The sequence below is a fragment of the Urocitellus parryii genome, chromosome 5 (assembly GCF_045843805.1).
Source record: "Urocitellus parryii isolate mUroPar1 chromosome 5, mUroPar1.hap1, whole genome shotgun sequence".
NCBI classification, from domain to species: Eukaryota; Metazoa; Chordata; class Mammalia; order Rodentia; family Sciuridae; genus Urocitellus; species Urocitellus parryii.
In genome coordinates this window covers 140,945,576-140,962,430 of record NC_135535.1, presented here as the reverse complement: position 1 = coordinate 140,962,430, position 16,855 = coordinate 140,945,576, and the positions used below count along the sequence as shown (strand labels likewise).

Genomic DNA, 16,855 nt, shown 5'->3' with positions numbered 1-16,855 from the left:
ATACATGAATATTTTCTCCATTTTGGATTTATTCTAATAAATTCTGTGAATAATTGAGTACATCCTATCATTTTTTGTATGACTCTCCTACTAGGAGAGGTAATCCTGTATCATACAGTAAATTTCTTCTATACTTTTACTATTTCTGGACTTTCAAGTCAGTTTTAGTGATTTTTTTTTCTATTTTCTCATATAATGTCCAGGAAATTTTTTCTTTTCTTTCTTTCTTTCCTTCCTTCTTTCTTTCTTTCTTTCTTTCTTTCTTTCTTTCTTTCTTTCTTTCTTTCTTTCTTTGTCTAAACAGAGGAGTAGTTTAATAATCATACATTTGGATATGAATACAGAAATATAAGTGTAACTCTTTAATGTGGACAATTTATTATACTCTCAATTTCCCCATATCCTTGTCTATAAAATAGAAATTACAGAGTTATTGATGATTACTTACATAAATTCTTATCAGTAAAATGGAAATGGTTTATGGGGTGATTATGATTGGCTGTTTAAGTAATCATCAGTATAATTTGATTTGACTTCTACATTTGACATCCAAGATTTGACTTTAACATTTTCTTTACTTTAGAACAAAAAAATGTTGTATTTACACAGCGTAAGATATACAGTTGAAGGGAATTTCTGCAAGAAGGGTATTTCAACTCTACTAAAATATCAATGTTTAAGAAATATTCACCCTAGTCATTAAAAGTATCATCAAAACCTACATTCTAAATTATGTGGTTCACATAATAAACTAAATACTTATTTGTAAAAAAAAATACTGAGATGAAACAGAGCATGTTCATATTAGTTTCCAGGCATTATGATATTTGGTTTAAATTACTAGTCATTATTTATTACCAGATATGTAGAGAGACCAGGCAGGCTATAATTAAGATTTATGCACCATTAAAATGTAATCTTATAATCCAAAATTTGCTTTTCTTCTACTTAATATCTCTTTTCATGTGATGAGGTTCCAAATTAATTAAAGAGCTCTCTTAATAAAAAAATTTGGAAAATCATTCAAACAAATATTTTCCATTTTCTTACTCATAAACTAATTAATTATATACCACATTTGTGTCTGCTTTCCCTAGACTGCATAATTTTGAAACTTAATTTACTAATGAAATTGTAATTCTGTTGCTCATTTAATGAAGGAAAATAGACAAAGCAGATACACATATTACTTTTTGTTCTCAGTTATGTGCTGAAATGTCAATGTTTTCCAGGGACTCCTGAGGATTACCCACGGTTTTTCCATATGCATCCTAGGACTGCAGAACTTAGTCTGCTGGAGCCTGTAAACAGAGACTTTCATCAGAAATTTGATTTGGTTATTAAGGTAAATTAAACTAATGTCTAATTTCCTTGTATTTATGAAATGCTAATCAAAGAAAAGCAGAGGCTAATGTAGGCACTTTTATGTTTTAAATATTAAAATGAATGTGAATAGCAACTAACCAACTTTTTGATTAAAAAAGAACGTTAGGTACATTTTTAATATACTATACTGCTTTTCTCTAAAGCAACTTTATAATCTATATAATAAAATACTTAATATTTTAATATATAATAAAATTTTTAGTTAAATATATACATATTTCTACATAATATAATTTATTATGTCTTGCAACATTTTTTTACTAAAAGGAATTAACTTTGGACTACAAAAGAATAATCAATGAGTATACCTAAAATGTACTTGATTTGTATTTTTATTTTAATAATATTTTAATGTTGCATTTTAATCCTTATATAAGAATGAAATGTCTTGCTCAACAACAGATTCTTTTAATAGATGCTCCATTTTACTCTTTATGTTGAAAGCTCATCCTAGATTGAAATATGTTTGAAAGCTAGGGTAATTTGCACTACAATTTTGATTTAATAATATGTAACATGAAATCAGAAAAGAGGTACTGTAGAAACCTGGATGATTTTCCAATTGATTTCCATGGACTTCATTGAGACGGTGAGATTTAAATTGAGCATTGAAGGAAGAGTAGGGATTTGCCAAACAGAGATGGGGACTGAGAGAAGGGAACTGTAGTGAATGAATGGCTAGCAGCAAAGACACAGAGTAACTCTAGTTTATATCGTGTGAATTTGTATATTTATGCATACAAAATAGTTAGCTACCAAAAGGCTCCCCTTTACTTTTTGCTCCTAAGAAAGTAAATATTTTTCTTCTTTATTTAAATTTAAAATAATTAAAGAAAAAGGAAGTAAAATATAGAAATTTATGGAGCATACATGTTATACATACTTATCTCTGTACACTTTTCATTGGATTGTTGCCATAGTTTTAATTGTATGTTCATTTATACAAACTGTGGAAACTAAAGCTCAGGTAGGGAAACTAAAGCTCAGGATTACATGACTGATCAGGTAAAAATGAGATTCAAATTTAGTTTTACCTAAGTTACAAGAATTTTCTTTTCATAGTACAGAATTATTGTTTCTTAGAAATGGCTATATGGTTTAACTATCCATACATCTAACTGCAAAATATTTTGTATACGGACATTTAATTTTAATTCAAATTAGGTGATATATCCTTTGCACCCATTTTAGTATACGAGCTGGAAACTGTTTATTAAGTAATTCCTTGCCTGGAAGAACTTACATTCCAGACACAGGTAAATCAAAAATAAAATGTCTAGTGCTAATAAGAAGTCACATAAATAAAAATAACAGAGCACAGAAAAAAATACATTTAAGTTAATCTGTGGACCCAGAAAAAAAATTTCTGAATATTACCCCATGCTAAATATTGCTAGATTGAAAAAGTTTGGCCAATGAGTGAAAGTGGGAAATGTGTCTGAACCTAAGGAAAACAAAAGTAAAAGCTTGGAGGCAAACATAGCTGGCTACAAGCAGTTAACATAGAAATGAGCTGTAGTTTCAGACCATGGAGAGAATCTTATGGATGGATACAGTTTCCTTGGATTTCACTCAGTAAGGCAGTAGGAGTCATTCAACCAAGAAACACTACTTTTACCACTTATATAAATTGGCTACACATGTGATTAAACTTTCATTGATGATTTTAATTATCATGGAACTATATAAAACTAAGAAACATGTACCCATGATCTACTGTCATCTACCTGGAGTATTGTGGTGCTGCTCTCTGTGGAAGTTAAGAAACTTGACAAAACAAACTGGTGCATTTGAAATCAGAAATCATTTTTTTCCCTTTTATTATCAAAGTCAGCTGTCCTGAGTACTGTATAACTTAGTCCATCAATTATAGGAAAAAAAATCAATTAGAACTGGTCATAGATAATTCCTTTATGTTTTAATACCATTTTATATTTTAATAGAAGTTTTTACAGACGTTATTAGACTCAAATTGCTGTGTTTTGTGTGCAATCAAGGGGATAATAAGCAAAGGTATCAATCTGTAAGAATAATAATGTGCCTCTTGCTTGAATAATAGCTGAGTTTTGTGGCATTGTTCAGGAATCCATTGAAACTCTACAGTCTGGCACTTCCCTGTAGTATGCCTTTGAACATTTCCCCTTTTTTATTTTAATAATGCCTCATTTTTCTTGGCTGTGAAAGATTTTGTTGGACTAGATCCCAATTTCTGTTTTGGAAGCTAAGAAAAATAAAAGAAATGAAGTATCATCTCTTAGACTTTGAACAATTGTGCTTTAAAAAAACATGTGAGCATTTAACAGCTGGTGAGGGACACAAATTAGAGATTTATCATCCTCATTTTTTTCTATTTCTGCCACTGATTTAATCAGTATACTGACAAGTAAAAATGTAAAGGTGAAGCTGGAAAGAGAAAATGGAGTAGTTCACAAACTTGAGCACATTAAAGCATTGAAACATGTCCAACTGAAAGAGAGAAGGATATTCTATTTCAAAATTCTATCTTAAACTTCAAATAATTACATTTGTTTAAGGATATTTAGAAAAGGAATACATTCTGTGAAGCATGCATTGGGTTGCCCAGAATAGTTCATGTTTGTGCCTTTTGTCCTTGAATTAATGTCTGTAGCACGTGTTTCATTCAAAGAGTTGTTCCAATTTGGGTGATAAGATATATGATCACTATATTCACAGAGTTTAAAAAATCCTATAAAGTAGAATATGAAAGCATATTTTATATACTAGGTGAATTTAGTTCGTGTGTGGAGCTAAAACAAATCACAAAAATACACTTTCATTTTTAAAAGTGCGGTATCTTAAAGGCATTATTGTCAATATATTAGTACTCTAGACATCCCTTCACTGTAATATACTGATTTTAAGTCCTTTTGGGTATAAACCAAGGAGTGGGATAGCTGGGTCAATTGGTGGTTCTATTCCAAGTTTTATGAGGAATCTCCATAATGTTTTCCATAATGGTTGCACCAATTTGCAGTCCCACCAGCAATGTATGAGTGTGCCTCTTCCTTTACATCCTTGCCAACACTTATTGTTGTTTGTATGCATAATAGCTGCCATTCTGACTGGTGTGAGATAAAATCTTAGGGTACTTTTGATTTACATTTCTCTAATTACTAGACATGTTGAATATTTTTTCATATATTTGTTGATCGATGATATATCTTCTTCTGAGAAGTATCTGTTCAGCTCCTTATCCCATTTATTAATTAGTTGTTTGTTTCTTTGGTGTTTTGGGGGTTCTTTATATATCCTGGGGGTTAGTGCACTATCTGATGTGCTTTTGGCAATAATTCGCTCCCAAAATGTAGGTAGGCTCTCTATTCACTTCATTGATTGTTTATTTTGCTGAGAAGAAGGTTTTTAGTTTGAATCCATCCCATTATTAATTCTTGATTTTATTTCTTGCACTTTAAGAATCGTGTTAAGGAAATTGGGGCCTAATCCAATATGATGAAGATTTGGGCCTACTATTCCCTTTATTAGATGTGTGGTCTCTGTTTTTATGGTCTTTAGTTTTTCCTCCCACACAAATCATCTCTCAAGCCTTAGCTTCTTTTCCTAGTATGTGAACCATGTTCCCACATCACCAATAGAGTATCAATGAACCAATAATAATGAAAATATATCAGGCTGTTGCATATTGCCTTCATGTCACTTTACATTTTGCCACCTGCATGAATCTCCACCAGAGATTTTTGTCATGTTAAAAGATCACAGGTGTCAGATTCAGACAGAATGTGGAGTCACAGATTATCAGGCATCACTTCTTCAAATAAAAATGATGAAATCTCCTTTGGAAATGAAGGAACTACCAAAACTCATTGAATGTGAAATACAAGTTACTGTGTTTTGTTTTCCTCTATGATGTGTGCATTATAAGTTTATTTACATAAACACAAAAGAGGAGAACAGAAGACCACAAATTCTCCCTTTGGGAGAGATGGAATAGAAGCCATCAGTGACCTAGGGTTCAGGCCCCCTCACCCCCAACACACACACAATCAGGGCTGCTTTTGACCAGCCACAGGAAGCAAGGCAAATTCTATGAATGACACACCTTCAGATCTCTGGATATATTCTGGCCATGTACTCTTAGTCGTATAGATTCTTGAAAGAATGAAATACACATACAACATGTTCTCATCTGTCAGTCAGTGTGAACAACTATAACAAAATGGTGTACACTGATTTATACTCAGCAGAAACTTGTTTCACACTGTTCTGGTGGTAGGAAAAATGAGATCAGGTGATTTGTGATCAGCAAGATTGGGTTGTGGTGAGGTGCCTCTTCTGGGTTGCAGGTGCCAAACTCTTGTATCCTTATATAGAAGAAAAAGTGCAAGGGAGCCATCTAAAGAGGTTTTTATAAGGCCATTAATCCCATTCATAAATCTTTGACCCTCAACCTAATCAACCTCACAAAGCCACCATCTCTTAATAACATTTTATCAGGGATGAGGTTTCAAGACATGAATTCTGGGGACACATTTATTCTATTGCATACCTAATCTTAGTTAAGCAGGTTAGTAAAGAATAATTTCATATTGTTTTTCCAATAGCAAGGTCCCCAAGGTGAGCAAAAGTGAAGATCCTTTTTACATTTTAGAGAAAATCATCCCATACAAATTTCAGGCAATATTGCTATTAGTAATAAAATAGCAGTCTTTTCATGGATAAGTAATGCATGTTCTAAAACTTCTTGACCAATTTCATACAGTGGTAAATATTCAAATTTTAAAATTTTTGTTTTACTTTTTTTTATTGTAGTAGATTACCACATAAAACCTTATTTTTGTTTCTTCAGCAATAGTACTGCGTCATTTTATTTCCTCCTGAAAAATTTCTAAAAATTATAAATATTAAGGCAAAGTTAATTATTGTTATGCCAATTATGGGAATTAATAACAAGAAAAAAACTGTATGGAGACCTCATGTCTCATACAATTATCTATTCTGCAGGGTTAGTTAGAACAGAAGTCGAATATAGTAGATGAATACACTGGCTTTCCAAGTGTGCAAGCTGACAAGACACAGAGGTGATATTTTACTTGGCTTCTTTGCAGGTAAACTCCAACTACTTGGAAGAAAAAAAGGCAATTTTTCCAGTTGCAGTACCTAGATTTTGGCAAGGTCCTCTTGTCTGCAAAGGTCATTACAGGAGTACCACAGCAAGATCACATATTGTAAAATGTTCAAATAAAGCTGCTTCCTGAGCAATCCTTGCTGTATCTCAACACTCCACACCTGCTCCCACATATAAATTCCCTCAGCCATCCTACACAATTTTTCCCAAGAAAACTTTTTTTTTCACCAACTTCTGGGTTATTGCATAGAAATATAAAAATAATATTGGGAAATCTGTGGACTAAATAGGACTGTTGGTTATTTTATTTCTCGAGAACAGTCTGGTACATATAGGAAAAATATTAACCTTCTCCTCAGTGCCTTATGGGCTCTGAAAAACAATCCATTTGGAGATCTTAAATTTTTTACGTTGATGACTATTTTTTTAAATTCAGATAATATATAATGGATAATTTCAGTTGCTCAATTCACAGAAAGCATTTTGGTGAGATTTTTTTTGGTTGAGAGAAAACTGTGGAAATAGTATCAAAACGCAAAATAGGACGGGGCTGCTTTGCTGGATGGGGAGGAAAAGGGCAGAGAGAAATAAAGGGAACATAGCTTAGTTAGAAGAGAATAGCATTATATCATTATTATCATAATTTTGTCTCTGGTTTGGATGACTAGGTATAACTAAGATAATTCTCATTTTTAAAAAACTAGCCAAACAGGATGATATACATACCTGTGATTAATGGAAGTTTTTTGAAGCTGTGGTCTTCCCCAGAGAGACAGTTTTTCTTCTGTGAATCATTGGACATGGCTATACTCACTCTAGTTTCAGTTTATATCTCCATCTTTAAACAAAGAGAGATTTTTATTATTCAAAGGTATACAAGAGCTTTGAAGATTTCTTTTTTCATTATATAACATTATAAACCAAATGGGCATATTCTAATTTAAGTGAAGACAAAATATATTTCATTTTATTAAAAATATTCCCTAACTGGGAAATGTCTTAGTTTTATTTTGTTGTCATTTAATAAGGCCTCCCCTAATCTGTCTAGTATACATATCTTTTCCTTTTGATCAAACAGAAAATGTACTATTTTCTATTAGGAAAGTGGTCTTCTACTGCATTTATGATCTTGCAAACAAACAAATTGTATTACATACAGAATAATTCTTTGTATTTTATTTGACAAATTATCATATGGCTTTGTAAGTTTTAAAGTATTTTTCATAAGATACTGTCAAACTCTTTATGTAAACTTCAATTTTTAGAGTATTAAAGTTTAAATAGAGGATGATATAGAGCTTTTAAGTCGGTATAATTTACAAGGAGGCAAGAAACAATGGAATATATTTAAAATTATCCATTAGTAACGCATATTAATGTGAACTTTGATCAAGGAAGTACAAGCCATCTCTCCCTAAGCATGAATTTAGAAAAAAGAAAGTGTAACCTTTGGCCAGTATTAGAGCTTTGGCTCCAAAGCCACTGTTGAACTTTAGGGAGCAAGATAGAACTCTATAGATAATTTCATTACATAAATGGAGGTCTTCCACTCTACTTCGAACCTTCAAGTCCAAATTGAAATTTAAGGCTTAGAGTAAAAAGTGATAACCACTTGCATAAGAAATGCAAGAATAATTAGCTCACTCTGGGGAACTTTTTAGTGTAACAGCAACCTTCATTCCAGGTAAGATAAGCTAAATTGCCAGATCCAACTGAAACATCCAAGACTGATGAGTGGATGATGTGATGTGCTTGTTTTTGAAAGGCAGAATTAAGGGTTCCATGCAGCACATCAATCCTCATCATTATACAAAATACATGTATGATGATGTGAGGGAAAAAAAAGAAATATGTCACATTAGATTGGGTAGAGAGAGGTGATGGGAGGGGAGGGGAGAGTAAGGGGGGATAGGAAGGGCAGCAGAATAAAATAGACACTAGTATTGCTGTATGCATATACGTGGCTGTATAACCAATATGATTCTGCAACCTGTACACTTGGAAAAGTGAGAAATATACCCCATATGATTCAAATGTATGATATGTCAAGATCATTGTATGGTTATGAGCAACTAATAAAAAAAGATTTCCATGTGTTTTCAGGATATAATATATAGTTTGAGAGTAAACTACATATTGAATTTGGGGAGTTGGGAAGACAAAATATAATTAAAATAATAATTAAACAAGTAAGCAACAAGACATATCAGGTATATGGATTGAGGTTACAAGAATATTCTTTAATAATTACTGCAAATGGTTTTAAAGCTGGATTTTGGACATGATAGTGTGGAAAAAAAAGAGGAAAAATGCCAAAAAAAACTGAGTTATTTAGGGAATCTGATTATAATCAATACACATGTAAAAGATAAGCCTCTCTAATGCTAAGAATTTTGTTGTTGTTGTCATTGTATTTGTGGTACTGCAGATTGTACCTTGGAGCACTCTACCACTTTGCTACATCTAGAGGCAGCCCTTTTTATTTTATTTTTTAAAAATTTGAGCAGGATCTCACTAAATTGCTGAGACTCTTCTGAACTTATGATCCTCCTACCTTAGCCTCCTAAGTCACTCGGGATTACAAATGTGCACCACTGAGCCTAGCAATGCTAAATTTAAATAATATTTTTCAAGTCATATCCTATAGCAGATTTTATTTAACTACACCATACCATTCAGACTTGTATTACCATAGACTAATCTACTATGGTGAAAGAGGGATGGATGGACTATATGCCCTTTTTGTGAAAAGAATTTTATTGCAACATTTTTTAATTTAAATCCTACTGAACGTAGAAAAAAATATACATGTTGATGAGTTTTCACAAAGTAAAATTATCATGTAATCAGGATCCAGATTTTAAAAAATGAAAACACCCTACAAACATCCCATATGCTTGTTCTACCCACTCCTGTTCACCCAACAAATCAAGAACTCCTACTACAGGATTCTAACAGCAGAAAATTGTCCTTTCCTTTGAAGGGGACATTTTATAATTGGATTAAAGTTTCATGTTTTTAATCTTAAATTTAAAGTCCTCTACATATCCTCTTTTTTATTACTATGGTCAACATAGGAGTTATCATACACTTTCTACTTGTGTAACAACTCAACAAAAATGTATTATATTTGTACATGGAAATTTGGGAGGATGATTATAAACATTTTATTTCAAAGTAAAAGTAGCAGTAATCCATATTTGAACCTCAAGGCAAACTTTTCTAAATGTCTGCCTATTTTAAAGTTATTCAGTTAATAAATAAGTTGGTTATACAGTTAATAAATAAGTTGGTTGAAAATTTAAGTACATTTTAACAATCTATTCTGATAAATTAAAATGTTCAACAAATGTAATTTACTTCTAATAAGAACGAAAGAGTTAAAGTATAATTCAACAATCCAGTTAAATTCATGAAAGCAAACACTCTGTTGTTTGAGAGTTGAATTTTAAGTTGGAAATAAAAAAGATGAAGAGATATGCATAAACCATTGATAGCTTGATGAACTTGCCAGTTTTTTAGTCAGCTTTCTATGATTGGAAACATGCAGCCTATACTGTGTTAGGAGAAGAAGGTTTGAAACATTGAATTCTTTGTAAATTGAAAGCTTTACTGCATGAGATTTAAGCAAGGGGGTGTGGTGTCCAGGAAGGGAACACAGGAGAAAAAAAGAATTTCAATCACACAGTAGCTTTATAGCTTATGTTGAAGGACAGCAGCAACACCAATGTACGATGACTCAGAACTTTTTTAACATCTACTATTAGTGAACATTCTATAAATAACTTTTTTTTTCTTCCAGTACATGTTAGTATTCTTGTGAAGATTAAATAATTATTTCTGTATCTCTCTCAATCTGCTGTTTTATTAATATAATACTTATTTTCATTTTAAATTCAATGACATGAAGTATTTCTTGGCATGTGAAATCCATCAATTATGTGTAATTAAAGATAATGTAGATCCAGGTGTGTGGCACATGCCTTGGGAGGCTGAAGCAGGAGGATCTGGAGATCAAAAGTAGCCTCAGTAATAGTGAGGTGCTAAGCAACTCAGTGGGACACTGTCTCTTAAGAAAAATAATACCATATAGGATGGGAATGTAGCTCAGTGGTCGAGTGCCCCTGAGTTCAATCCCTGGTATACCCCTCCCACCCAAAAAAGGTGGAAACTAAAATTGTTAACTTAAAAATTGCTGTTCAGTTTTTTCATATGTATCAACTGAAGAATTTTTTTCTAAACTATATTTAAATAGCAGTAATAATACTAACAGTATTTAAGTAGGAGATTTTCTTGCAAGATGTGTTTATAAATATCTTGAATACATTATGTTATATAGTAGTCACATATTTAACAATATGTCTTATAAGTTGTTGCTTATTGTGACTTAATGTGTGGCTCAAGAATATTAGAGATCTAACTGAAGTCATGAAATTCATTGGATATAGCCTGAAGGACAAACACCACTCCGTGTAATCCACTTTACCATTACAGCATTGTTTTTACTGAAGTAATGTTATTTCCGTATGCAAAGTGAATTTTTCACTCAGTATTCAATACTCAGGTCTACTCTATATAGGTACTGTTATAAGCTCAGCAAACTAACGTTAGCAAATAGTAGCACATTTCTTATTTCTTGAAGGTTTTATTCTAGTGTAAGGACTAACAATAAGTGACAAATATAATAAAAATATTTGTGATGTTTTAGAAGTTCCTAAGTGATATAAAATAGCAAAGTGCATTAGGAATTCCAGTTGGAAGATGTGTTAAAAATAAGGTAATCAGAGATTCAAGAGGGCAGTTTATAGAAAGTCAACATTTCTAGTTGCTTTGTGGATTCAAGTCTCTTACAGACTCAGAAATCTGGTGCACCAAACAAAGGACAGGAAACTACAGTGGAGCCAAGGCTCTATGGTAGTGTCAGTAGTAGTGGCAACAGCACTAGTTCAATGCAGCTGTGAGGGATAACATAAATAGAGAAACAACAGAATGTGTGTCATGTAAAAACCCATAGATCAGAAAAACATCCTAAACTTAAATCGATCCAGAGGTTGCACAGCAAGCTGGTGTTTGAAAAGTGCCCTGAATTTTCCAATTGGTAAGCAGAGAATTGAGGCAGGGAGCCTTTTTTGAGGAGGCTGCAATTCAGCTTGCTGCTATGGGAACCCAGGGGATCATAACAAACATTGCCATAAGGTCCTGGCAAGTGCCTACTATGTGGCTTAGGGTGAACCTAGTTTTAGAAAATGAGTAAAACAGGAACAGAGAAGATCATATCCATTCGCGTTCAAGTCAGGAAAATGGAGGGGAATGCAACTCAGTTTCCTTTGAGTCTAGTGGCTTACTTGACCAGCTGAAGAAAGTTGGGAAAGTGAAAAGGCAGATGTGAATACACTCAGGAACTAAGCCTGGGATGGCCACATTCACAGGCAGCAGAGCGTGTGAGACCCTTGGAGGGTTGACTGTTCTGCTTATAAGTAGAATTCTTGAGGGGCTTCTGAGATCCAAGCTCCCAGCAGAGATTGACAGCTGCCTGGCCCTAAAGGTATTTTGATTGTGTTAATCTAACCTTTCCAGGGCTCCTATCACCCAACAGAATTTCCAAGGCCTAATTAGACCTAAGCCTCAGTATCTGAAGCTCCCTTCTTAGAACTCTGCTGTAGCCCCACCATGGGACTTTATCATTTTAGTCTGTCTCAACAAAATTTCAATGGACAAAATTTCCCATTCCATTCCACCAGGTACTGATGAGAAGGGAAGCTGAGAGCTATTTCATCCACCTTTAGTTTTAGGCCACTCCAGTTAGCAATTAGGCAAGCAACAGAAAAAGAGGAAGGGAATAACAAACCCCACTCCTTGTGTGACCCTCTCCCTGCATCTGTAGCTCAAGAAGAAATGGAAAGAAGGACATTCAGGCATAGGCAGTTCCCGTCCATCCTTGTCCACAGTTTTGACCACTTCATTGGAGACAATTCTTTCATTTTTCATTGACGATTCAAATCCCATTTTTGGTGTTCTTGCTGTGCTGACTGGTTCATATATATTTCTGTTTTTCTCATTTTTAGCACTTTTTATAATTATTTTTCCTTATCTTTTAAGGGTTAAAGCTGTTTATTTTTTTCCTTTCATCTATTTGTTTCATTTTTTCTCCCTTGTTCTCCTGTGAGCATCCAAATTCTATTCTTTTTATCTTCCTTTACTTTGTTTTTTTTTTTTTCTATTTTTTTCTTCCCTTTCTTCATGGCCATCATATCACACCTCTTCTGCTTTCTTTCTTTTCACATTTTGAACATTCTAAACGTTCTTTTACTCTTCTATCTCATTTTATTTTATTTTAATTAAGTACATTTTTGCCATCTTTTACAACTATCTGGTTTACATAACTCTTGCCCACACTTTTCCTATTGTTGCAGTTAGTAGTGTAGATGCCGTATTTGACATCTGCTGTTTCTTTTAATGCTAAATCTAGTTCACAGCTATTTATCGTTTTTCCTGTTAGTAGTTGTTGAATTCAAAATTCCTGTTTTTTTTTTTGGTATATAGTGTTTATATATATATATATATATATATATATATATATATATATATATATATATATATATATATATATATATTATAGTAAGCACTGTGTATTTATTTTAATGCTCTACATAGTTTGCTTCAGCTATCATTATTGTTTCATTCCAAATTTTTTGTAAGGTGCTGGGAAGCTACAGGAACACCACAAATTTGCAGTGCAGAGACTCTTCTGCTGAAATAAACTCACCCAAAAGACATTGTCCCTTGCTTCAAAGAAACAACAACATTAACATTCAGCTATACATTAATATGGAGACTAGAAGAGACAGAATCCCAAACCAACAATGAGGACCCAAGTAGAAATGGTTAGGTCTTACTCATAGACATTCATTGTTACAGGAAAAACAGAATTAGCACAAAGGCTTTCAATGTCCTACACTTATGGGGGAGGGTGAGTCTCAACCCAGATCACTCAGGGACACCTCAGCAAGTGAATACTGTACCCTAAACAGACCACACCTAAAATGGAAGAGAAATATATTTCAAAAGGTGCATAAAACCCACGACAGGAATACAAAAATAGGAAGAAAAAAAAAGGTAACACAACACTTTCTAAAGTTCATGATTCACCATCAATTGACCCCCTCCCAAATATTATAGTAGATGAAATATCAGAAAAAGAATTTCAAAATAATTATAAAAATGATCAATGAATTACAAGAGAATACAGAAAAACAACTGAATAAATTAAGGAAGTTAGGATGATATGAACAAGAAATTCAACAAAAACAGAGATATTGAAAAAACGAAACAAATCTTAGAAATTGATGATAATCAATCAAATATAACGTTTAGTTGGAAGTCTTTTTATTTGTTCTTTTTAATTATTTATGACAGTAGAGTTTATTTTGCATGTTTATAAAAACATAAAGTATATCTTATTCAAATTAGGATTCCAGTCTTGTGGATGTATATGATGTAGAGTTTCACGGTGGGGTATTCATATATGTACATAGGAAATTTATGTCAGATTCATTCCACTGTCTTTCCTATTCCTATTCCCACATCTTTCCCTTTATTCCCTTTGTCTACTACACTGTACTTCTCTCCTGTCATTGTTTTGTGTTTGCATACATATATTAGAAAGATCATTCAACTTTTTTTGGGGGGAGGGAGGCTGAGATTGACTTTTTGCTTTTAGCATGATGGTCTCCAGATCCATCCATTTACATGCAAATGTCATAATATCCTTCTTCTTTATGACTGAGGAATAATCCATTGTGTATATATAACACATTTTCTCTATATATTCAACTGTTGAAGGACACCAAGGGTGGCCCCATAGTTCTGGAATTGTGAATTGAGCTGCTGTAAACATTGATCTGGCAGTGTCATAATAGTAGTTTGATTTTAACTCCTTTGGATATATGCTGAGAAGTGGTATAACCAGGCCAAATGATGGCTCAATTCCTAGTTTTTAAGGAATCTCTATACTGCTTTCCAGAATGTTTGCGCCAATTTGTAGTCCCATCAGCAATGTATGAGTGTATGAGTGTACTCATTTCCCCACATTCTCACTAACATTTATTGTTACTTGTATTTTTTTTTTCATTTTTTTTTGTGCTGGGGATTGAACCTAGGGTCTTGTGCATGCTAAGCAAGAACTCTACCAATAGCCATACCCCAACCCCGTTAATTGTATTATCGATAGTAGCCATTCTAACTGGAGTGAAATGAAATATTAATGTAGTTTTAATTCACATTTCTCTAATTGCAAGAGATGTTGAACATTTTTTTCATCTATTTTTAACCATTCATATATCTTTCTTTTAAAAATTATTTTTATCTATTCTAATTAGTTAAACATGAAAGTAGAATAGACTTTGATATATTATACCTAGATAGAGTATAATTTCTCATTCTTCTGGTTGTACATGATATAGAATCCCACTGGTCGTAGGATAATATGTCTGATTCATTCAATATCCTTCTTATCCCCATAACTCCTCCCATTCCTTCATTACCCTCTACCTACTCTAAAGTAATTATTCTTCCCTATGGCCCCCCTCTTATTGTGAATTTGCATCTGCATATCAGCTAAAACATTCAGTCATTTGTTTTCTGGGATCTTCTTATTTTTTAGCATGTTTGAGAAGTATTCATTTAGTTCCTTTGCCCATTTATTGATTGGATTATTCATTTTGTTTTGTTTTGGTTTCTTTGGTTTTTTTGGTGTTAAGTTTTTGACTTCTTGTATATTCTAGAAATAAATGCTTTGAGATGTGAATGTCTAATAGTCTTAACAAAATACCAGCAAATCACATAGAAAAATTAGTTGAAAAAATAGCACATCATGATCAAGAGTGTTTTCCAAGGATACAAGGTTATTTCAACATACGGAAATCAATAAATGTAATTCACCACATAAATAGATTTAAATACAAGAATCACATGATTATCTCAATAAATGCAGAAAAGACATTTAACAAAATAGAGCATTCATTCATGTTCAAAACACTGGGAAAGCTAGGGATAGTCGGAAATAACCTCAGCATTGTAAAAGCTATATACATTAAATGTAAGGCCAAATTCATTCTAAATGGAGACAAACTGAAAACATTCCCTCTGAAAACTGGATTAAGACAAATGACTTCTTACCACTTTTTTCAATATAGTTCTTGAAACTCTAGCCAGAGCAATTAGGCAAATGAAAGAAATCAAAAGAATACAAATAGGAAAAGAGGAGTTCAAACTATTCCCATTTGCTGATGGCCCAAAAAACTCTACCTGAAAACTTCTAGAACTCATAAATGAATTTGGCAAAGTAGCAGGATACAAAATTAACACACATAAATCAATTGCATTTCTATACAACAATGAAGAATCAATTGAAAGAGAAATTAGGAAAACTATGCTATTCATAATAGCCTCAAAAACAAACAAACAGCAAGAGCAACAACAAAAAATATTTAGGAGTCAATCTACCAAATTAGAAGAAAGACCTCTACAATGAAAACTATAGAATACTAAAGATAGAAATTGAAGAAGACCTTAGAAAATGGAAATGTCTTCCATGTTCTTTAATAGAAAGAATTAATATGGTCAAGATGACCATTCTATTAAAAGAGCTATATAGATTCAATGCAATTCCAATCAAATTTCCAATGATGTTCTTAATACAAGTAGAAAAAGTTATTATGAAATTCATTTGGAAAAACAAGAGGCACACAATTACTAAGCAATCCTTACTGAGAGAAGTGAAGAAGGAGTCATTGCAATACCAGAGCTATAGTCATATTACAGAGCTATAGTAACAAAAATGGATTAGTATTGACACCAAAACAGACAAGAAGACCAGTGGGATAGAATTGAATACACAGAGACAAACTCAGAAAAAAATGTAGTTATCTCAGATAAAGGCACTGAACACATACTTGAAGAAAATATAACCTCTTCAACAAATGGTGCTAGGAAAACTGGAAATTCATATGCAGTAAAATTAAATGTTTTGCTAACTACTCTTCTGAAGACAATTTTACTGCATATGAGTAGTTAGCAAAGACTTTCTCCTACTCTTTATGCTGGAGAGGCTATGGTGGGAAAGGAACACTTTTACACTGTTGGTGGGATAGTAAATTAATACAACCACTATGGACATTAACAAGAAGGTTCTTCAAAACCTAGGAATGATCTAGCTATACCACTCTTTGGAGTTTATTCTAAAGAATTAAAGTCAGCATACTATAATGAAACATGCATAGTCATGTTTATAGAAGCATAATTTGCAATACCAAAACTATGGAAGCAGTCTAAGTGTCCATCAATGGATGAATGGTTAAAGAAAAT

The 16,855-nt window shown here is 32.7% G+C and overlaps 1 protein-coding gene across 1 annotated transcript in view; it reads left to right on the top strand.

The window, feature by feature from the left end:
• Positions 1-16,855, top strand: part of LOC144255071 (protocadherin-15-like) — a 452,955-nt gene that overhangs the window by 124,278 nt on the left and 311,822 nt on the right. The window contains 1 exon segment of the mRNA XM_077799103.1: positions 1,233-1,345. Within this exon segment, the coding sequence (XP_077655229.1) occupies positions 1,233-1,345 (113 nt within the window).